General features: G+C 40.9%; 1 protein-coding gene across 1 annotated transcript in view; it reads left to right on the top strand.

Annotated features, from left to right (window-relative positions):
* The window catches only part of LOC149771286 (limbic system-associated membrane protein-like), a 48481-nt gene extending 44099 nt beyond the window's left edge, over positions 1-4382 (top strand). The window contains exons 7-8 of the mRNA XM_089948666.1: positions 571-885; positions 4112-4382. Coding sequence (XP_089804792.1) covers positions 571-885; positions 4112-4158 — 362 coding nt within the window. The 3' untranslated portion in view covers positions 4159-4382. The remainder of the gene's footprint in view (positions 1-570; positions 886-4111) is intronic.
* Positions 4383-25485: the final 21103 nt, after the last annotated feature.

Below are 25485 nucleotides of genomic sequence, written 5' to 3'. Positions count from 1 at the left end.
CTCCGACCCTCCCCCCCCCCTCTCTCTCTCTCTCTCTCTCTCTCTCGGGACTTGTTTCTTTAAATCTTATTATTATTAAACCAAATTGAAATTATTCATTATATAGCTGCATAACTCCTAGTGGCACTTCTGTGGTTGTCAAACGGATATTGTTAACAAATTTACATTTTTTTAAAATTAAAACTTGAAATGTTTTGTGTTCAATGTTCAATATTAAGTATAACTGTAAGGATTTAAAACTAAAATGTTGAGTTCCGTTCTTGTAGGAATTTCTGACTGCTATTTCGCATATATAGACTGAGTTATGGTTTCAACGTGTGTGTGTGTGTCTTGAGACGGAAAAACAAAGGTTCAGTCTATTACATTGGGAAATAGAGAAAAGATTATTTCTTTTAAAGAGAATGGGTTTGTAATCAAGTATCTCCTCGACATTTCATACAAGCTGAGAATCAGTCATAAGCCATGCACAAGGCATATTATTAATGCCGTTGTTTGTTAAATTCATATAAGAGCGTCTGTTTTGCGTCTGAAGTAGCCGATACAATTCTATTTGTTTCTTCTTTTAATCAGTTGGACCGGAAGTTATAGTTTTTCAGAATACAATAATTGCCACAAAAGGACAGGAAGTGACGTTGCACTGCGCGGTAGAGGCGTTTCCTATGGAAGGGGAGTTGGAATGGGCATTTGAAAATAGCAGTGTACCGGTCCGTACAGGCTGGAAGTACGATGTGCGACCAGATAAAGATTTGGTGGATGAATTCAATACTTTTATCCTCTCGATGACGATCCGGAAAGAACTTCTGGAAGACAGTGACTATGGCAAATATGTCTGTAGAACTATTAACTTCAGCAGGGGATACAGAGAGAACGCTGTGGTTATACAAAGTAAGTAGAACAATTGTTACGAAAAAATGAATGTTCAGGTTTTGTTTTCTTTCGGCAGCAACTGATTATCTGTGATGCGTCCTCTAAATAATTATGTTCTTTTTTTTTTGTCTTGTAAATTAGTATTGTTCTCTTTCTTCATCGTTTACTTCTGTTGTTTCTTACATACTTCTTCAGCATTTTGATAGTTTTATAGTTTCTGCTGCAGTTTGTCTGGAAAAGTCTTTTTATGTTTATATATATGACTCCTTTGAATAATTATTGTAAGAGAGAGGATCACCGATATAGTTTCGTGCAACCCAATGTTTTTATTATGTAAATGAAGGCAGCTAAATATGCGAAATAAGTTCTGAAAAATGTTGTTTGTTTTTTTTAAAGTGTCGCCAATTGTGTGTGTATGTGTATATATATATATATATATATATATATATATATATATATATATATATATATATATATATATATATGCATATAAACAACAAACATAAACAGTGCAAACCCTCTTTTTAGAAGTTCTCTTGATAGAAACTATTAACCATCACATAACTTTGTCCAATAAATTAAGACGATGTATATAGTAGGGCATTGGTCAGTGCATGAAACACTACTTAGTCGTCTAGCCATTTTTAAAAATTAGTTATGTCAGAGTTCAATGTTCTTAAAAAAATGTATACAGTGTTGGATTCGGGGTTATGATGACGGTAATACTTTACCATTTTAAACAAAGTTTGACCCATGAACATTGACCTTTAGCTCTGTGTGCACGACTTAGGAAGTATCATCAAGTACATGATTATGCTGAACACATGTTGTATTTTATTTTCAAACGGTAACAAAAGATCGGTTGTACCTCTTGCAATCTTATATATTGGTTTACACAAAAGAAGTTACCAAAAAAAAAAAAAAAAACAGTAATCATTTTCCAAGAAAGAAAAAAGATTTAGCGTGAGAAGTTAAATACAATACAGAAAAAGAGGGGCTCCGAATGGACTTTTGAACTTGATACTTCTGATTTATTTTCGCTTCACTTTTTCTACTGAGTGAATATAAGTTACAGTATGTAAAATTCCATAGAGCTATATCGGAGCCAATCTAAACACAAGGTACAGTATGGAAAATTCGATATATCAACATAAGATCCAATCTAAACACAAGGTGCAGTATAGAAACTTCCATATATCAACATAAGAGCCAGTCTAAATACAAGGTACATTATGGAAAACTCCATCTATCGACATAAGAGCCAATCTAAACACAAGGTACAGTATGGAAAATCCCATAGAGCTATATAAGAGCCAATCTAAACACAAGGTACAGTATGGAAAACTCCATCTGTCGACATAAAAGCCAATCTAAACACAAGGTACAGTATGGAAAATCCCATAGAGCTATATAAGAGCCAATCTAAACACAAGGTACAGTATGGAAAACTCCATCTATCGACATAAAAGCCAATCTAAACACAAGGTACAGTATGGAAAACTCCATCTATCGACATAAAAGCCAATCTAAACACAAGGTACAGTATGGTACATACTATTTAACAAAGATTGCGTTGTTATGAACAAAATACAAAACCGTCTTATATATACATTTCCCGTGTATGAAAAAGTCAGCAAAAAAAAAGACCTACATTCGATAAGTTGTATAGACAGATCAGCTAGACGAATTCCAAAGATCTTTCTGGGTCAGTAAATGAGCTGATCTTGCAGAATTACCTACGTAATAACGTGCATAGACCCAGATGATAATCTGTAAGAGACTACGAATCCTCGCCTTGAAATTCTGGCGAACACAAGAGCTAGAAACATGTGAATATTTTGCTTTGACTTAAGAAACTAATATAAAAAGCCCAAGGGGACTCCAGTTTGTTAGCCAGAAACTCAATAGGGCTTCTGTCTTTACAGGTAAGATTATCGTCTATGTACAATTTTTCTTATAGTATCAAGATTTTTAGTGTTGTAAGAATTTTTAGTGTTAAGATGTTAATCTAACATCAGTATGTTTTAACATTAGATTATTTCAATGTTTCTTTACTATTCTTTAATATAATTTATTGGAAAGTTTAATTGTTTGAAGAACCTATATTTACTTGTATTGATTATAGTAAAAAGCAACGTTCACTACCAACTTCATACTCAGTAATAGTTAATTTAGAAATAAAATACTCTTTAAATAATAGAGTTTAATATGTTGACATTTTAGAATAAATCCAGTAACATATATTTCAATTACGGTATTAGTCTGAAATACTGAATTTTAGATTATTTTTTTTTTTTGCTATCGTGAATTTCTTCCATATTTAATTATCTGTATTATATTCTAAAAGGCAGAAATTATACAATGTATGATGTTGGTAAGTGAAAGAATATTGTAGTGTTATATCTATATCTTATATCCGTAATTTAAGCTTATGTAGTTTGATATTGGAATATAATTTTGTATGCTGAGTGTTTCAATAAACGTTTGTTCGCTAGAAATTCAAACAGGCTTCTGTCTTTACAGCATACCAGTACCTCTCGCAAGCCAATTCCCCACATGTAGCCACATCTTCATCGTCAAGTTACACCTCTTTCATGAGGATTCGTCTTCGTCTTTCCTTCTCTCTCACCCTTTCTCTCTCTCTCTCCGTTGGGTTTTGAAAACAGTTTGACCTAGAGTTTATGAGACAATTCATCTCATAAAAAATGTATAACAGAGTGTGATAAATACTGAAACACATAACGTTCATCCTCATGGGAAAAGAAGACGTGAAACAGGACTAAAGACTGAGGGCAGATAGCCTTCTTAAATAGAAAGTAGTCCCAAATTTGATCTTGCCGCTGTGGCAATAAAAGTGGTATCGCAGCTTTGGCGATATCATTTTTCTCCCACTGATATATTTCAAAATGGGACAAGTGCCAGTTATTGGGTTGAACATTCAGTCTCTCTTGGGTTGAACCGCGGTGGCTCGGTGGTTAGCGTGCCTGACTCAGGACCGAAATTGTACAGCTTCGAATCCTACCTCAGACAAGCCTGGGTCAACTACTGTTATGTGTCTTTGGGCAAGGTAATTGTTTCGGCACTAAATAAACTACTTGTGTTAATGTGCTGAAACGTACCAAACCGAATCAGTCCATTGAGTGCCAATTATTGGCTTGAACATCAAGCCTGGACACATATAAATTAAGCCCAGCCTTGATCTTTAGTTTTTGTATTGACCATGCCCTCGTTTTCTGTCTTTCAGAGCCAGCAGAAGACAAGGAGTATGCGGATGACATCACAAATGTGTGAGGTTTGAAAAGAACGTTGTATGCATAGACGTGATTTTATGTGCACACGATGAGAACAATATTGGTGGTGTATTTACATGTGTTTTGTTGATGGCAACATCAAAATCTTCAAATATAATGTTTCGCGTGACTCTAGAAACCTCGTATCACGTATTTTTTTATTTTTAATTGTTAAAAAAACGCATTATGATATATGTTGATGCATTAAACCACTCAGTCAACTTCGTTTTTTCGTTTGTGTTGTATTCTATCCCAATTAAGATGTATTGTTATTTAACAGATAATTGCAATTAACGTTCATTGTTTCGGACCATTTTATAAAGTCAGATATATTAAATAAAGCTTCAAAATGGATGATGTTTCTTTGTTAATCTTGCTCATTATCTCTTATACTTGTCCTAAACATTATGTCATTTTAACGAACTCTCATCCATGAAACAGAAGCGGCCTTAGCAAACGCTGCCTCCGATTTGGATCATTTTGGCCCCATGATTTACGCGTTTTATATGATGTTGCCCTTACAATTTCTTCCCATCGCTTTACAATTATTTTCTTTCTATAGATATACTTTTTCTTTTAAATGACTAACGCATGGGGCTCAATTTGGGCCTTATCGGTCTAGTCGGCCTAAGGCCGACCCTGCCATTAAAGATATGTATCCATTTAAAGGACACATACAGGCCCAGCCCTAGGCCAAGTCGAACGAGGCAACCGCATTGGTACCCGCGCTTTCGGGCAATGCATTTTTGTGTGCTTTTGACCCTGCGCTCATCGCTTGCTGCTTTGGGCGCCACATGCTGCCTTGGGCCCCGCACACCCTAGAGCCGAGCCTGGACACATTCAGTGAACAAAATCATGGATAGAGAGAAATTTCAACTCTCTCAAAATTATAATTGTAAATGTAACACTTTCCCCATAACATATTCAATAATTATATTTTTTTTCGCCCATTTTTTTGGTTAAACTGTCTATTTTAGCAATTGATAACCTAGGACTGTATCAATCATTGTAAGGGTAAATATACCAAAACTGTCTATATTCCAATGTTTTCTCTTTTAAAAGACATTGGTCTTCATTTATATCATGTAGATTATTGTACGATCAGTAGTATTTGTTAAAAAATGTATTATCTTGCCTTCATGTTCGATACCACGCCGAATCTGAATTTAACATAATCGCATACAGATATTTACATAGAATTTGAATCATTATTCTGACATGGACTGTGTAATATAGAAAAGTAACCGCATGCATCTTCTCTTTACCTACACAGCGGTTTTCATATCAGGAATTTTGATTTTCTTATGATGTGAAAAGATCTCAGATTTATACAGCAAAGATTTTTGCAATAAAATAAATGAAAATAATATTTTACCAATCATATGATATTGTCCTTTTCGTATCAGTCGTGTCATCTTATCCTATCAAATAATCGTATATTTGTAATTGATTCTGAAATTAGACTTTAATAAATATTTTACTTAACTGTGTAATATTAAAAATATTTAATTTAAATCTTTATAATGTTTTTTATGGTACCAATCATTCAACGGCTTAATCATGAAACATTTGTTTGAAACATTTACTAACATTATATCATTGCGATGATGATGATGATGATGATGATGATGATTATGATGATGATTATCATTGCCGAATGTTATAAATATTAAATGAATTATGCAAATGACGACAGTGTTTAAACCGGTACTTAAAAATGAGAAGATTGTGCTGAAATACCTTCACGTGATCTTGAACAAGAAAATGAATACTCTTTTATCGTCGTAACTCCAATGTAATTAATTAAAATAATTATAATTATAATTTGGATTAACGAGTTTTGCATCATCTATTAACGACAAGAATCACAATTAAGTATGGAAGAACGATAAAGAAATTATTTGTGTAATCTTTATTTCATATAAGTAGTATAGCTATTGAAACCTTTTGCCTTAAAAGACAACATTAAGTTATTTGTTTAGACCTTGTATTGCAATAGAAATGAAAAGATACATGCCTTGATTCAATTTAAAGAACACTCAATATAACTGTCACTTACGTTTATGCCAACATAAATTATATGTATGAGGTCATATTGTGGCAAACAAAGATTTATTGGCAAGGAAAACAAAACTGAAATAAAGAGGAGTACTAAAACGCAAGATTAAGGACGTGGTGGACTCAATTATTTGGTGTCGCTACAATTCGTATCCAGGGAAAATTACTGACTTAGATTCCCACTGAATCGTTCTTTTCTGTTATACAGGAACTCTGTTAGGACCAAGTATCGTGATTCTTGAAAATACTTTTATCACAGATTCATTCACCGGATGTTACCATTACAATATGAACGGTATGGCATCCCCTATCTATAATGTAACTGAAAAGCCACTGTAGATTGTTTTGTTCCTATTTTATTGAATTGCTTTTATTTTGCATTTTTAACGTGAAGGAATCTATCAAGTTGTCGGTTTTTCCTGCAGAGACTGATTATACTGAAATTATAGACTGGTTGCAAGTTTCTACACAAGACAGTGTAACACGAAATTTATTCGTGAGAGTTTGGCATATTTCAGCGTTGCATCTGATCATACCTTCAATGCAGCACATTTGAGTCACCTATTTTGGATGTTCCGTTTATGAATAAATTTGTTCAAATATTTAACATTTAATTCAGGGACAAAATCTATTAATGACGTCAATGATGGGATAAAATATGATTAGATAATCTTCATTTATATCGGTTCCATGTTGTCTGTTCCTGTGGAATCTCCTAACAAAAAAAAAAGCATGACTTCAAGCTATTTTTAAGATTGGAATACTATTGCTAAACTGTAAAACTTATTAAGAATATAAATATCCTCGTTGCAACCTTGTACAGCTCTTTGTGATAACATCTAATTTCTAGCGAACCTCACAAATGATGTTGTTGTTGTTGTGGTGTTTAACGCCATTTTTCAGCACACATGGCGGCCAGTATTAATGGTGGAGGAAGAACCCGGGAAAACTTCGGAAAGAACCACCGACCCACGAGAAGCTACTGGCAAGCTTTCTCACATGCCCACATTGGCTGAATCTGAGACTCGAACCTGCCAGACAGAGATGAGATGGCAGTGATCCGTAACGGAGAGCGCTTTAGACCACTCGGCCACTCGGGGCCCCCCTCACAATTGAATTAAACGATTTAATATCCTTTCGACATATATTTAATATATCGGCATTTTACCAGCCCTTTAAGGACGGTTACTTTTACTAAGAGGTAAGTATATAACCCCTACATCTATGGCTTCAGACAGCAGGGAAAGCGAACAGAACATTTTGAGGAGGGTTCATTCATGAAAAATAAAGATTTCTATGAAAATAAAAAATACAAGGTCAATAAAGCTAAACCGAAGCCTCTAACCTGATATTTTCTCTAAGTTGGTTAGCTCATTTTCTTTATTTTCTTCGCTCGTGTTTTTCAAATTTGTAATTGTGCTCGTTTACACGTCGGACACTCACTGTTGGTCGCGCCCTCCCTGCTGCTGTCTCTCAACCAAAATATTCGTCACGACATACACGATATTGCGACCGATGATCTTGTAAATGTATCGTGATAAATCCATGTGGGGTAGCATGTGCTTTTGAAAAATAAATTTAAACTTAATCATATCCATATGCCCTGAACATCACGTTTGATAAACATTTCTCAGAGTATGTGTATCAACTCTATTAAAGAAAACTTAAATAATGCAGTTATCTCTGATCGCTTTAGGTATTTGTGTATATCGCTGAGAAACATAAATTAAGTCTGTGTTTTTGTGCCTGCATCGAGAAAATAATAATAATAATAATAATAATAATAATGAGGACTTTGTATAGCGCCTAATCTTTAGAAGCTCTAAGCGCTTTACAACATTAGACAAAGCCTGTAAGATAAAAAAACATATATAATGATATGATTACAAAAACAAACACCGTGAAATTAGAAAACATTTTTAACAAACATGCTGAAAATATTTAAGGTAGGAAACATTATTAGGTCTTTAAGTTTGTTCTTGCAGTCGAAATAAGTGAGTTTTGAGAGCACTCTTGAATTTGATCACTGTGCCTGTGTGTCTACGTTCAGTCGGCAATTCATTCCACGTAGTTGGGCCCTGGTATGCAAAAGAACACTGTCCATATGACTTTGTTTTCATAGTAGGAATAATGAGTATACGATTGTCAGAAGAGGAGCGTAAGTATCTTGCTGGTGTGTACACATGGGTGAGGTCGGATAGGTACGTTGGACTAGAGTCCGACAGTGAAACGTAGCAAGAGAACACATTTGGTGTTTGATTCTGGATCGAGGTTACATTATTTATCTCACCACGAGGTCGAACCTCGTGAGGAGACAACTAACATAACCCCTAAACTGTGATGTCTCGGTTCAAACCTAAAGATAGATTCTCACCCACAGAACAGAGCTATTTTGTTTTTTGCTAAGCTTACTTTTCGTTTATCAGTCTGGTCGTCGCAGACATGTCTCGATCATGGTGTCCTAGCACGAGGAACTACATTATCAAGGGACACAACCATTGTTGTCTTCTGTTTGGCTCGAAGGAGTTGTTTTCAAATTTTAACTGTCAAAAGCATTATAATACTTTCAATGGGAATTGCAACAAACGTTTCGTCCAAGAAAGTTCTCGAGTGAGTTCATACGTGAAAAAACGAGACTTGTGAATGCTTCAGCTAATATTCCATTCAAGTGGCTTAATAAGAATGTTATGATGGTATGTCATGCGCACTGACCGTATTCTATCAAAACAAAAGATATACATGTATGTGCAACAACAGCTGCTATAGTAAGTATATCTTTGAGAGCCTTTTCCGTCGATTGGGCTGACTTCCTTTGGTAGGATAACACCATTATATAACCTGAAAAAGCACGAGCTGTAAGAACATCCATCGACACGAGACAATAATTTAGCACCTCGCTTATATGTCAATGTGTTATTCTGTGCAATCATGGTGTCCTTTCTTTTTTACACTTAGGGTAAATAAACCTCACGAATGGATGAAATAATTTCCGAGAAAAATATTATTATGTGTCTTCTGCCTGATAAAAATAAATCGGAGTGAGCGAAATTGAGAATGTTTACTAGCTGAAGTCATTCCTTTCCTAGCACAGAGGTTGGACTAATTAGTAATGATCTCATGATTAAGCGATTTTTGTAATAATTTCCATCTTGATACATTGTAGGTTCATCGTTGCTGTGTTGCTCAAGCAAAACAAAGAGATAAGCTTAAGTTTATTTACATTTTTGGTATTTAAAATGTTGAAGAGTTGTTATTAGTGTCTACGTTATGGTAGCATGCTTTATAATGTTATCAAAAAAGAGGTATAAAACTAACCTTAAACACCGCCTAGCGACTAGCAATAGCTGTTCGTGTAATTAACTTGGAAGGAAATCTTTAACGAAAGCTGTTATCTTTTCACATAAAATGTTCCTTTCTCATTTAAATTCAACGTTCAAAGAGAAGAAACTAAGTTCGGCTTAATTTACGTGAAGAAAGTATTAAGTATTAGCTACACTAACATTTGTGAAAAAGTCATTTTCTTCACAAAATGGTGAAAGTAGTGAATAGGGATAGCATAGGGTCTATGGGACTTATCATTAAAAACACCCCTGGGACAATATAGGGTCTATGTAAATTTAACATGGAGAAAAATCGTGGGACAATATAGGGTCTATGGGAATTAACATGGCCAAAAACCCATGGGACTGTATAGGGTCTATGTAAATTTAACATGGCCAAAAAAACCCTGGGACTGTATAGGGTCTATGTAAAATTGAAACAGGGAGGGTCTCTACTTTTAAAAAAAAATAAAAAACAAAATAAAAAGGGGGTACGCAATGGAAAGGCTATCTCTTTTCGAGAAATATGGCTGGCCCTGAAAAGGGCCTTTGGGTTTATGTTAATGTATTCATTAACATAAAGGGCACCGCATTGGTCTTCTTCTTGTCCTTAGGCTGCGTCTCACTGTTGGCCCGTAAATTAGCACTCTTTTTAGGCATCCTTGTCTTTCGACGTAGATCCTACGTATCCACAGGCTGGTGTTTGTCCTGTGGACAACGGTCCACTTGGATCGGACATACATGAGCATGTCTGTCCTAAACATCATGGAAGACACAAGGGTGGATGACTCAACCGTGGTCCACATCTTGAAGCGACGAGAACAGGTGAATCAATGCACTGAACTGCGCTTATTTATAGGCAGAGGTAGGATTGAAACGGATTGAGTTCATTCACCAATCCGAACACGCGTTACAGAATTCAGTCAGCCCGCATCCAATCCGAAGAGAGCAGTCTGTGACGTCACGTAGTCTATATAGATTCGCTAGCGCTTGTGTGCAGTCAATCTATGCGACAGTGATTCAACATGACGGAAACTCAGAAAACGATTCAATGGGGTGCACCAGCAGGGGAGACCGCCCAAGGGAACCCGGACTTACTTTCAGAAGAGGTGAATTGGGATTTTGTGGATTTTCTCTCCTCGCAAGAATTTGTTCCGGAACCTTCGTTACCTTCTTCATTACCGCAAGTGGAGAATTTTAGACAGAGACAGAAAGAAGAATTGGAGAAATTTATACAACGACAAAAGGAAGCGGAACAGGCTTTTCTCCTACAGCAACAGCAACAAGAAGAAGAGGTAAGAAAAAAACAACAGCAACAACAGCAAGAAGAAGTAGCAGCAAAGAAACAAGAGGGTGAAAATACAACGGTCACGGTACTGTTGGACATTTTAGCGGAGTTAAGAAGTCTGAAACAAATGTATCAGACTTCTTTATCACGACCGAAGAGAATTCGACCTTCCCGAGCTAAACACGTCAACCCTGTGACTAAGCCTACCGTACCACCCTTAGTGATTTCAACCCAATCATTATCATCATCATCATCATCAACATTACGCAGTCCAGAAGTAGGCCTTGGCCGTGGCAAAGGCATAAGGCAGTTAAAGTTGATTGCTTAAACTCACCCCTACATCATAAAGAGAAAAAGGCCCTTTTCAGGGCCACGCACATTTCTCGAAAAGAAATACAATTTCAATTTGCCAATAACTCAAAAAAAACCCCACCCATTTTACCCTTATAGTACGTGTCTGTGTATGAGTGCGTGAGTGTACGTTCTTATTTTAAAATCAGAACTAAAAGACTCTTACCTTATATCATTCATTTATTCTTTTATCCATTTTTTACAATCCAATTCACAATTCACAACACAACACTTTAATAAAAAGTTCATTGACTTCTTCTTTCTCCTTGTTTAGTCTCTCTGTTTTTTGAATTTCTTCACCGTCTTTTCCTCATTTTCTTCCCTTCTTCTTTTCTTCTTCTCCTGTTTCTTTGCCTCTTGTAAATAGAATTGTCTTTTTTCTTCCTCTTCTTCCTCTGAAGAATCCCTCTCTTCTTCCGAAGAATCCCTCTCTTCTTCTGAAGAATCCTTCTTTTCTTCTGACTCCTCTTGTTTCTTTTTTGGGCAATCTGGAGACCAATGTCCTTTTTCTTTACAATAATAACAGGTATCTTGACTTATGTCTTTTTTAGTCCCTGTTTTTGTTCTTTTTTGACGGTCTGGACACTCTGAAGACCAATGCCCTTTCTTCTGACAGATATAGCAAGTATCTTGACTTTTATCTCGAAAGGAAGGAGAGTAGTCCGTAGGCTGGTCTGAAGAGAATTTTCTAATGACCCCTCGCAAAGCTCTGACGAAACGTTCCATCTGGTTAGTCTCTTCCATCGTTGTGCTCGGCTTGAGAGTGAAATGAATAGTGAAAGGATAAGACACACACCCTTTTATATACGCTGGTCTGCTATGACTATAAAGTAGCTCATGGTGTTTGAACTTGAGTCATTTGACTTTTTGCTTTCAAGATGAAACGATCCCATTCATTCGAGAAGAAAGAAGAAGAAGAAGAAAGTAAGAGGCAGAAACGTGATCTATCGCCTCGAACCAGGGCTGAAATCTTGGCACAAATTCATGCCAGTGATTTTGAAGAGGACATGAGTGAACCAGAATTTGAAACCTCTAAACCAAGTTCACCACCCTTAGTCAACCCTGAAAAATACTATTCCATTCGAGAGACGGAAAAGCGCTCCTCTAGAAAATTTAGAACCACGGCTTACAAATACACGGTGAAGTTTAAAGATTTCAAGTCCGAAGTACCGTTAGAGAAAGCAGAAGGGTTCATCACCGGAGTGTGGGATTCTCTGCTCACTGCACTCAAGCGACAATGTCAACCCAAAGAAGACGACCGCTTGAGACTTTCCATACAACACGACGGTTTGAAATCCCCTGTTTGGATCGAGTTTAGCATCCCTGCAGAATTGACCGCTTCCAAAGTCATGGACAAGATTCAACACGTGCAACAATCTAATGACCAGTTTGACATCACCGATGGAAAAGCCACATTGGACATGACCCACGTCTCTCCTCCTCAAGGGACCGGACGCAAAAAGATGTTATTGGTGAACGACCTTCGCAGCATTAAGCGTAGCCTTGTCCAAATTCACAATCCTCATGACCAGATGTGTTTAGCCCGTGCCATCGTGGTGGGACGAACCTATGCCAACAAGAACGACACGGCAGAATGGAAAAGAGACTGGGAGAACATTCGACAATCGGACCGAGCCAAACAACGAAGTGAAGCAGAACTCCTGTTACGACAAGCTGGCATGTCCAAAGACACACCCTGTGGCATTCCTGAGATGCAAAAATTGCAAGATGCCCTAGCTCCACGATACACCTTGAAAGTGCACCCTCAAGAAGTGCGCGGGTCTTTGTTGTTTCGAGGGCAAGATTTTAAGGACGGAAAATACATTCATGTTTATCATCACGATGAACATTTCGATACCATTACCAGTATCACCGGATTCCTGGGATACGGTTATTACTGTGAGAAATGTGACCATGGTTATAATAATCGAGAGCAACACAAGCATTGTGGATCGAAATGCTCAGGATGTTTGGCCTCTTCACCCTGTCTGAGCGAAGAACCGGTGCCTTGTTCAACTTGTCTGCGCACGTTTGTCAGCCCTACCTGTTACCAACAACATCTGAAAACGCAAGGTTCACAGAAGAAATGTGCTTGTCAACTCCTGAGATTGTGCCCTACGTGTGAACAAGTCATATGTACCAATGCTGCCAAGGCACACGTATGTCGAGGAAAGAAAAAATGTCACATTTGTCACCACATCGTGGACTTGGAACACCAATGTTACGTGCAAAAATACCAACCCCCACCAGAGAAAGAGGACGGTCACAAGAAGAAAGGCAATTTCATCTTTTTCGATTTCGAATGCATGCAAGAAACCGGCATTCACATCCCTAATTTTTGCGTGGCTCATCGAGCGTGCGAGAAGTGCATTCAAGAACCTATCTTCAGTCATTGCCCTCACTGCAGCAAGATTCCTGGAGGACGTGAAAAAATCTTTCGGGGGCCAAACACGTTAGCCGATTTTGCCCAATGGGTCTTAGACCCCGTCGACAAGACGTGGAGCCAAGAGGACATCGAACGTTACGGAGATTGTCATCGTCATGCCACAGTGATGGCTCACAATTTCTCCGGATACGATGGACAGTTTCTTTTGAGGTACTATACGGAACAAGGCACCGAGCGTCCTAAAGTGACTTTGAACGGAGCTAAAATCATTTTCATGCAAGTGGGACAAGTGCAGTTTAAAGATTCGATGAGCTATTTGGCCATACCTTTGAGTCGAATGCCTAAAACGTTTGGAATGACAGAAATGGCTAAAGGGTACTTTCCACACTTTTTCAATACGGAAGCCAATCAACACGCCGTTCTACCCCATTTGCCTGAGGCTCACTATTACGACCCCGACAACATGCGTACCGAACAACGAGAAGCTTTCTACGCTTGGTACCAGGCTCACGCCTCGGACCCTTTCGACTTTCAGGAAGAAATGCTAAAGTATTGTCGTTCCGACGTGGACATTTTACGGCGTTGCTGTGGAAAATTTCGAGAACTGTTCATGGAACACGGAGGGGTCGATCCTTTGAAAGAAGCTTGCACCATTGCCAAAGCGTGTTCCTTAGTGTATCGACAACGATTCATGCCTGAAAACACCGTGGCTGTCATCAGCCCTCAAACGACCCACTTTGTCAAACGTCAATACTCGGTCAAAGCCCTACGTTGGTTACATTACTTGTGCGACAAGGAAGACAAATGGATTCAGCATGCCCGCAACGGAGGGGGTGAAAAGACCATCGGAACGTATTCGGTCGATGGCTGGGACTTAGAAAACCCCAAGATCGTGTACGAGTTTAACGGTTGCTTATTTCACGGATGTCCCGTCTGTTACCCTGATCGTAGCACTAAAAATCAGTTTTTACAACGAACCATGGAAGACTTGTACCAGGACACTTGTCAGCGGCGCCTAAAGTTGGAACAAGAAGGATACCAAGTGGTGGAAATGTGGGAACACGAGTACGATCACCGTATGAAAACCGATCCCGAGTTTAAACGCCTCGTGGAAAGTTACCAGTTCATGGACCCGCTGAACCCGAGGGATAGTTTGTACGGAGGAAGGACCAATGCCACCTGTTTGCTGTACCAAGCCGACGAAGAGAAAGGAGAAGAAATCAAATACTTGGACGTGTGTTCGCTGTATCCCTACGTGTGCAAATATTGTCGCTTTCCTGTAGGGCACCCACAATTGTTCACGGAACACATCGACCTGAAAAACATTCGACAATACGAAGGCTTGATCAAGTGTAAAGTTTTACCTCCCACGAACCTCTACCATCCCGTCTTACCTCACCATTGTCAAGGCAAACTGACGTTTCCCTTGTGCCGTACTTGTGCCGAAACGTGCAACCAGGACCAACTTTGCCAGCACAGCCAGGAAGAACGGGCCTTGACGGGAACCTGGGTCAGCGTAGAATTGTTCAAAGCTTTGGACATGGGATACCAACTGTTAGAAGTGTACGAAATTTGTCACTTTCCCAAGACACAACAATACCACAAGGGTGATCCCAGTCAGAAAGGCATTTTCGCCGACTACGTGGATGCCTTTTTGAAACTGAAGCAAGAAGCCAGCGGCTATCCTTCCTGGTGTCACACTCCCGAAGACCAAATACAATTCAAAGAGAAATACTACGAACAAGAAGGCATCACTTTAGACCACATCGAGAAAAACGAAGGCAGGCGATCGTTTGCCAAAGTGATGTTAAATTGCTTGTGGGGTAAAATGGCACAACGACCGTGTTTACCCAAGACGGAATATTTGACAGAACCTTCCCGCTACTTCCAGATGATTCACGACAAAACCAAATACATGAAACACGTGGACGTCGTTCGAGAGAATTTGATCTTGGTCAATTACGAAGAAGATCTGGACTTTGTACAAGACGACCCTTTTGGAAATGTCATCATTGCGGCTTACGTGACAGCCCATGCTCGCTTAAAATTGTACGAAGCTTTAGAACTGTTAGAAGAACGCGTCCTGTACTTTGACACGGACAGTTGCATTTACATCCATCACCCGATTCAACATCACCCTAACATCGAAGGAGACCGTTTAGGAGCCTGGATAGACGAGCATCCCGACGACAAGATTCTAAGTTTCGTCAGTGGCGGTCCCAAAAATTACGGCTACGAATACCGTGACAAACAAGGAGAAATGCACACGACGTGCAAAGTGAAAGGACTGACTCTGAATTATCGTACCAGTCGAGTGGTCAATTTTGGGGTATTGAAAGAAGCCTTGCAATCGGGAGAGGATGGAAACTTTAAAGTGACCACCTATCAACCGAACAAGATTGTACGTTTACCCACTCATCACATCGTCAGTCGACCCTTGGAAAAAGTCTATCAAATTGTATACCAGAAGCGAGTTCGACTTCCCAATCATTTCACCTTACCGTACGGTCACGTCGGTATTGGTCTGTATATAAAAAAGGAACCCTAGGCAAGATCGATAGTTCATTGTGACTACCAAGACCGAGCGAACAGGATGAATACTTTGAAAAAGACATCGTTCCAGTTTGGGGATTGTAAAAAAGTTGTATCTTCCTCTAGTGTGACTAATATTGGATGGATAAGACCCAGACATTGCGACGGAAAATGTCCGGAAGGAAACTGCGATTGTCCATGTGGTTACCATTGTAATTGCGTAACGGAGTTTGCAGACGAGTGCGATTGTGAGCCTTGCGATGGATACGATGCTGTACCTTGTGACCTGAGCGATGCCGTAAAGCATCATGGGAACTTTGTTCTCACTGCCCCTATCATGGAAAGTGATGCTGTGCGTGTCAAACCTGAGGGATGCGAAAGCGATGCCGCTCGTCCTCTTAGACATTTTACCGGGTTTAAAGGGGAATGTCGACCTTCACGTTTACCTCCCTACGGATGTCATCCAGCCCTGAGCAAACTCCTGCCCATGTCACTCAACCCTCATCGAAACGAACCTGTGAAAGACGAATATTCGTTTCCTGTGCGTTTGTCGGAATACTGCGACTTTGAAAATCGTCTTCAATCGTTCAAAGGAAAATGGCCTAAGTATCTGGGAGGACCGACCCCCGAAGAATTAGCCAGAGCCGGATTTTTCTACTTGGGCGAAGGAGATAAAGTCAAGTGCTTCAGTTGCGGTGTGTCACTTCACCACTGGGAACCGCAAGATTCGGCCTACGTAGAACATGCTCGATGGTCACCGAATTGTCATTACTTACCCTTAGTGGGACCAAGACATTGAAGTAACTTACCATGTCGTTGACGAAGAAGAAACCAGATTGGTTAGGAGTCAAATGTTGGACATCACCGAGACCAGTATTTAAACTTCATTTCAAAAACGATATTGAATCATTACCTAAAGAACTACAAGAGAAGATTTACAAGGAAGTTTGGCAGGGGTTTGCCAGAGTGAAATCTCAATGGGTCACTGTAGAACTTTTGTGTCGAGAAATTCATAAGAGGAAAGTGAAAAAAGTCAACCAGTGTGTTAGATTTCTTTGGGTCAAGGGTGCATTCCTCCTATTGTATCGCTTTAGACCGTTTACATCAAAAGAGTTCAGTGACATAGTTCAGTGACATTCTTGGACGTTACCCTGAATGGCAGTGGTCAGAAATTACTCACTATGTGGATTACTTTTGTGAATTGTACGGACTGACCTATTCATGAATACTTTACAAGAGAACATTCGTGCTTTGCCTGTGGAGTTGAGAGAAAGGATTTACCGAGAGCTGGTCAAAATACAAGTGAAACGTAAAGAACAATTGCATCCGTTACGTCACCGGTGTTTGAACCACTGGTACCTGAAGGCTATACAAGGATTGATTCAATTGAAAGTGTTCCATCGGACAGACATTGATCAACGATCCTCTAGTTTTAAAAAGGATTGGTTTGGTATGGACGATTCTACCTACATCATTGTAAACGTACTGCATCGAATTCCAGAGGAAGAGTTAACGAATTACCAACATCTTGAACACAATGTCAACTTGGTGAAAGAGGAAACTTCTGAACGAATTGTAATGTGTAGATTAGTGACTCAACGATTTAAATTCGACACTGAAGTAAAACCATGTTTGTGCAAAGAGTACATTTCTTGTGTCAGACCAAAGAGGATTTAGTATGACCTATTCATGGATACTTTGCTAGAGAACATTCGTGCTTTGCCTGTGGAGTTGAGAGAACGCATTTACCGAGAACTGATCAAAATACAAGTGAAACGTAAAGAACAATTGCATCCGTTACGTCACCAGATCTTTAAGCACTGGTACCTGAATGGTATAAGAGAACTGATTCGTCAGAAATTGTTTCAGTGGTCAGACCTTGTTCAATACTTCCATGCCCCCGATGATCCACGTGTTGATCATTTTGGTTACTTCGAGATTCACCTAGAGCAACGCATTGAGGAAGACGAGGTAAAGGATTACCAACATATTTTCCGTGGAATCTACTTAGCGGAAGAGGAAACTTCTAATCGAACTCTGAAGTTCAGGTTACAGTATGCAAGATTTACATTCCCAACTGGAAAACGAACATCACTGGCTAGAAAGTACGTGTATTGCTTCCGAAACAAAGAGACTATAAAAACAGGCTGCTATGCCACGACTTATGTCGTATGTCATCCAACAGATTCCGTGGAAGGAACTCAATGACCATATTCAAACCGTGGATCATTACCATCGATTATTACAAGAACTGTATCCATTCAATTTGGGACGACAAGTGGTGTGTGTCTTAGTGACTTGTTTTTTGGGATTTCGTTTACCAGCCGATTCTTTGTGGACTCTTTACGATCAGTACTTACCACCTCCATGGCCTTAAATGGTCACGAAAAACTCCTTTTGCTCAAAGCCTTGCGTTTTCATCTGGATACTTCTCGACCTCAACAGGAAAAAAAGATTCGTCAACTTTTAGCTACCCAAGACGTGTATGACGATGTGTGTGTAGCTTGTGACTTACATCCCCATTGGACAGATGTCCGTGCCTGGAAAGAATGGGATTTTGAGGCTTGGACCCAAGAAGTGGCCCAGTATGCACGAGAGTTGTTCAAGGAAAAAAGTTACTTTTCAACCCGTGTTAGTGACGGTGCCAGAAGAACCCGTCACCCAGGACAGGACTGTCGTGGACAGACCTGAAAGACCCTTTCGGGAGGACACTTGTGTGACCTTACCCCCTACTATAGAACTGGTTAGAACTTTACCCAAAACATGTTGTACAGACACTTGTGTTTATTCCACGTTCATCGTTATCATGTGCCTTTCATCCTTGTACTTAAGCCTTTGGCTTTTATGTATTTTTGTCTTTCGTATTCATGTTTGAAAAAAACATTCAATAAACATGTTCTGAAAAAGTATATAAACTCTTGTCTTGTTTGTTTTCGTGTCACAAGTGACATTTCTCACACCATGGCTACCTCTGCTGTCTCTGCTCCCTCTTCCTCTACTGTCAAAGTCATCGACGAACACTTAGATCGTGCCAGTTGGGAGGCTTTGTATCTTCGCCATCCCTTTAACATGCTCATTGCTGGACCTAGCGGTTCAGGCAAAACCGAATTCGTCAAACGTTTGATCGAACATAAACATCATTTGATCGATCGGCCACCTCAACGGATCGTGTGGTGTTACAAAGAGTGGCAATCGGCGTACAGCGTCTTGCGAGAAAGTCAAGGCGATTCCATCGTGTTTGTGGAAGGCATTCCTAAAGAAGATGACGGCATCGTCTCTGACTCCCGTCAAACCCATTTGGTCATTTTCGACGACATGTTAGGAGAAGACGAAGAAGAAATTAAACTGTGGTTTACGCGCAAAGGGCATCACCGTAATGCCAGTGTCGTTTACATCACCCAAAATTTGTTTCAACAAAGTAAAGCCCATCGCACCATCAGTCTCAATGCGCATTACGTGGTCTTGTTTAAAAGCCCTCGAGATAAATCGCAAGTGCAAGTCTTAGCCAAACAGTTAGGAACGCCTTGGCTGACTCAGGCGTACGACGATGCCACTCAAACGCCACACGCCTATTTACTCGTCGATTTGAAACCTACGACTCCCGAGGATTTGCGATTTCGTACCCACTTGTTTCACCACTGGTGCCAAGACGGAGGGCCTGTCCTGTACACGTCTCCGTCCTCGACTTCATTTCACTCCCCATCAAAAAATCTATAAAAACCTCAGACCCTTTTTCGTCTGTCTCACACAGTGTGAACATGACGTCCCTTCAGTCGCATCTTCCCGTCAAATTGATTCGTGCCTTGTATGGCATCAGTCGAGAAAAAGATCCACAAGCACGAGCTCGTGATTTAGAAGCTAGTCTCAAAGAAGTCTTACGATGGTTCACGGTGACGGCACGTCAATTACTCCAAGGAATCATTCAGATTCCTCATCAAACCAAACGCTTTTTCGATCGAAACAAAGTCGCTTTGGTCCAACTGGCCGATCCCCGCATCGACACTCAAACCAAAAAACAAATCATTTTGAAACCTGGAGGGAGCGGTACTCTAGGAGGGGTCATCATTCGCTCACTCTTAAGATGGGATCCTAATGCCCCCAAAGTTATCCCCAAGACAAAAGTCCAACGAAGCCCCAAGAAGAAAAAGAAAAAGACCAGGTCCCCAAGAAGAATAACTTCTCCAGTGGCAGAATCCTCCTCTTACCAGACACCACCCCGGAAAAAGAAAAGAAGCCCCCAGAAAAAGAAACAGAAAAAAAGTCCCCAGAAAAAGAAAAGTCCACAGAAGAAAACTAGTCGCAAGAGAGGTACTTCGGCCAGGACGCAACCTTACACTCGCAAACCACGACCTGCCACAGCGGTGACTACGTCTCCGGCAGCCTCACGTTTGTCCACTTCTCCGTTAATGACACCCAGAACTGAAGAGTACTTGGAGACGTTGATCACACCAAGAACTTCTCCGTTGATGACCCCCAAAAGAACTTCCCCAGTGGCAGGACCCTCCAATTTAGCGGCAGTGGCTGCTGCTCACAAAGTACCTTCTCCCAAAATCAAAGTCCATGAAAGATCGGGTATGTTACAAAGTTTACTGGATTTGTCCAAGCAAGAACTGGCTCGATTTAGTCCGTTGCGTACTCCTGCACGACGTGTCATGCCTGTCCTCAAACTGATACGACGTAAAGACAATCAGTGGCGACGCGTACCAGTATAAAAAGACCTATGACCAAGTCGGGGTATCAGTGAACTTGTAAAAGATGTCACCTCCAAGAAGCCACAAAAGAAAGAGACAAAGGCAGACGCGTCATCCGACAAAGCGCTTAGCCAAGCATCGACGTTACCCTAAGAAAAGACACAGTCGTTCCAAGAAAAAGAGGCGTCAACAAAGGGGAGAATTCCTTGGCGATTTTGGGAAAAACATTGTCACCTTTATGACAAAGCGATAGTCCCAAAAAAAGGATAAAAGGGTGTGTGTTAAGTCATCGACGTTAGTGTCTGTTTGGTGAATGTCCCGGAACCCACAAGTAAAGATGTCACCCTCCAGAAAACCCCAAGGAAAGAAAAGGAAAGGACTACCACCACGTTTAGCCAAACATGGGGACATGTTATCTGTCCTGTCCAAAGCTTCTCCACCCCTACGAAAAAAACTCATTCAAACGGCCTCCAAAGAGGTCATCAATACCGTGTGCGAATGTTGTTTGAACGTTTTGAAAGGCACGATCCCTTTGTCCAAACACCAGAAACAATGCTTAGGCAAACATCGTCACGTTCTTCGGAAAATGGTTCAAAAGAAAATTCCCAAAGAAGATGTTGGTCCAACGTGGAGGCATTTTACCTCTCTTGTTAGGCCCCATACTGAAAGGAGTCTTGGGAACCATGTTGGGAGGATTGGTGGGAGCAAGATAAAAAGGCCCTCGGAAGTCCCAAGATCTCAGAATTCACCCCTGACAACCCCATGGAAGGACGAAAACTAGCTTTAGTGCCTTACAAACGATGGATGGAATACCATCGGTGGCAAGAACAACGCACCCCGCATTTACCTCCCAATCCCAATTTGAGCGAGATGTCCCAGTTACAACACGAATTGCAATCCTTGATGGATCGCCAAGATTTGTCCGAAACAGAAAAATCGCAAAAGTACGGTCAACTCTTGCAAAGACTGCAACTCTTTCACCAGAAAGCTTTAGACGAAACAGCTTTACCCACTCTAAAAGATTTTAAGACCTTGATGAAAAGTCCAGCACCATCATCATCATTACCACCACCACTACCATCCCCAACAGTCACCAGAGATGCTACCCCACAAAGACCTGAGGAAGAAGAGATACGCGAAGTGTTTCAAACACCGTCAGCAGCTCCCATTTCGAGTAAGATTGCAGCATCCTTGTTGACCCCGTCCCCCACACCCCAACGAGAAGAAATGAAAGCTTGGGTTAAAAAGATGATGTCCACGCCTCCTTCGACAGAAGTGAAAAAGAAAGAAGGGAAACCAGAAGCAAAAAAAGAAAAGAAAACCAAAGCCATTCCATTGCCACCTCCACCACCACCACTACCTTCGACTTCTACTCCCGTAGCCCATCGGACACGTAAATCCGTTTCCAAACCACCCTTTCGACCCACCCAAAGTAGCATCACCGAAGAGTGGGTGACTTATTAACACACCAACAAAATGGAAAAAGTCTTAGCTAGCATTTACTACGATCCCTCGCATCCTGCAGGTTACGCAGGAGTTCAAAAATTGTATCGTGCTGCCAAAACGCGACTGAAAAGTCTCCGTTTACCTCAAGTGCAACGATGGTTACAAGAACAAGCTACCTACACTTTACACAAACCCATTCGACGCAAGTTTGCCAGAAGTCGCACCCGAGTGGAAGGCATCGATCATCAATGGCAAGCCGATTTAGCCGATGTCTCTCATTTGGCCAGCTACAATCGTGGTTACAAATATTTGTTTTGTGTCATCGACGTCTTTTCCAAATTTGCCTGGGTCGTGCCCTTGACTTCCAAATCGAGCAGCGAGTTAGTGCGAGCCCTGCAACGGGTGTTGAAACAAAACGGTCGTCACCCTCTTCGATGGCAAACGGACAAAGGCACCGAATTTCTGAACCAAGCTTTCCAAAAAGAATTAAAGAAACGTGACATTCATTTTTTTACCCCCGAGAATCCCGAAACCAAAGCCAGCATCGTGGAACGTTTTCAACGCACTTTGAAAGAACGCATGTGGAAACATTTTACGCATCACCACACTCTGAAGTACATCGACATCTTACCGCACCTGGTGCAAGCGTACAACCAATCTTACCATCGAAGCATCGGACGTGCCCCGCAAGACGTGACTCCCGACAACGAAGTGCTGGTGTTTGAGCGCCTGTTTGGTACGTCCCCGACGAGGGCTGTCCCCAAGAAAAGTGGAGAGTTGGCCGTAGGAGATTGGGTGCGCATTGGCAAAACCAAACGCACTTTCGACAAAGGTTACTTACCTAACTGGACGACCGAATTGTTTCACGTCACTGGACGAGTGCATGGCCGTCATCCTGCCGTCTATAAATTGGAAGACATGAACGGAGAAGTACTCAAAGGAACGTTTTATTTGCCCGAGTTACAACGTGTCACCAAAAAAGAAGACGACGTGTACGACATCGAAAGCATTCTCGAACGCAGAACCCGTAAAGTGGGCAAACGACGTGTCAAAGAAGTCAAAGTACGTTGGAAATAATATCCACCCAGTTTCGATTCTTGGATCGACGCTTCGCAAGTCATCGACTATAAAAAGAAGTGACCATCATGCCCTTTCACACATCAGACGCAGCTACGTCGACCACTCCTTCTTCACCCAGTTCTTCTGTGCAAGATTTACAAAAACAACCCTTGTGGGTGTGGTGTGGAGAACGTGTGCCTAAAACGCAAATCGTCTTTTTCTGCCAAATCTTCGTGGTGTATTGTGTCATCGGGGCAGCCATCGCCAATCTGAGTTTGCAACAAGGAGACAAACAATTGTGGACCATTTTATTGAGCAGTTGCATCGGTTACCTGCTTCCCAATCCCTCCCTGAAATTCTCCTCGAACGGGAACGTTGTGTCCAGTGCCAGTGTCAGTACCAGTCACCAGTACAACCACAATCAGAACCCCATTTTGGGCGGAGACACGCCTCTGACGTCCACTAACCCCTCGGACAGCCACAGAACTCTGGAATTATGAGTCACGAAAACCAATTTTACTTAACTTTACCTAGTGACAGTTCCATGGAGGTGTTTCCCAATAACACGTTGTGCTGTTACACGGCCAAATTACCTCAAGCCATCCCCTTAGATCACGAAGCCCATTGGGAAGTGGCTTTGGTAGAAATGATTCACCCAACACAAATCCAAAACATCACTGAAACTCAAAACACTTTTGACGTCGAAATTCTGGACCCAGCACTGCAGCAAAAGATGACGGGCAGTCCTCAACATAACTCACATCTTGCAAAGGACCTATTACCCCGCAGCAGTGACTCTTCTCCTCCTCTTTTCGTTTATCGCTTTAAAATTAATTCAGGCCATTATTTTAGTGGTCAACATCTGGTGGAGGCGATCGCTGACAAATTCTATGCAACCTTTGACAAAGTTCTGACCAAAGAAGGTAAACGTGTCACCATTGAGTACCACAAACAGTCTCACCGTCTACTCATCAAATTTGAAAGTGAGGAAAGAAGTATACGTATTAAATTTTGCCCTGAATTGTATGACATTTTGGGTGGAGACCTCAATATGGTCACGGATAAGCAGACCAAAAAAATTAAAAGGGCAGACATTGACAACGACATGCATTTTGCAAGGTATTTTCGTTACCCGGTAGAACTGAACCAAGGACTGAATTTGATCTTCGTGTACTCCGATGTGGTGGAGTATAACGTGGTGGGACACACCTCCGTACCGTTACTGCGTGTCATTCCTTTCAAAGTAAATTCTGCCACGGCCACTGACGAGGAAGGTGGGAACACTTATCACGTCCACCGCGAATTTGTTCATCCTCACTATTTGCCTGTCAGCAAGTCGTATTTGGACACGGTCAACATTGCTATAAAAGGAGATTTGGGACAAAATATTCCATTCACCAAAGGAAAAGTCACGGTGAAACTCCATTTTCGAAAACGGTTCTCTCACGATTCGTAAGTAAGTCATGTATCCAGTGTACCGAGGGGTGGCTCGACAGCGAGGACACGGTTTAGGAGATATGTTAAAATCGGCCTTTCGTTCGGTGGCCCCGGTGTTGAAACCGATGGTGACACGCGGATTGCACGCCTTGAAAGATGCGGCACTGACGCAAGGCAAAGAATTTCTCCAAAATGTCATCATCGACAAACAAAACCCTAAAGAAGCCTTCATGAGGGCAGGCAAAAATGTCTTGCTGCAAACGGGCAAAGACATTTTAGGCTGACGAGACACACCTATAAATGCCCTGCACGCTACCGAGTCAGGCATTCAGCAAGGACAAGGCAGAAAGAGACGACGCAGAAAACACCCTTTCACCAGACTTCAAGCGAGAAAGGCCAAGAAAAGAAAAACCGTTCGAGACTTAGACGTTTTCGATTATTGAGAAAGAACAGAACAAAATGATGCACGAGAGTCTTGCGCTTGTTCCAAGACAGAACTGGATCTGTTTGCCATGCCCCCCACCATGATGACGATGCAAGAATCCCAGTGGGTGGAATTTAACCCCGTCTCCTCATTGGTCGATTCTGCTCCCATCGAGTTTGAAATCAAGGGACAGCCCGAAGATTACATCGATCTGAATAGCAGTTACTTGTACTTGAAAGTCAAAGTTCTAGATAAGGGAGGAGATTCTATAAGCGGCGAAGAGAAAGTAGCTCCCGTCAACAATTTCATGCATTCCTTGTTCAGCTCAGTGGACTT

This window comes from Sinohyriopsis cumingii, unplaced genomic scaffold (assembly GCF_028554795.1).
Source record: "Sinohyriopsis cumingii isolate HCF-2022 unplaced genomic scaffold, ASM2855479v2 utg001994l, whole genome shotgun sequence".
NCBI classification, from domain to species: domain Eukaryota; kingdom Metazoa; phylum Mollusca; class Bivalvia; order Unionida; family Unionidae; genus Sinohyriopsis; species Sinohyriopsis cumingii.
The sequence above is the reverse complement of the archived record's forward strand: the minus strand, read 5'-3'. Positions and strand labels throughout refer to the sequence as shown.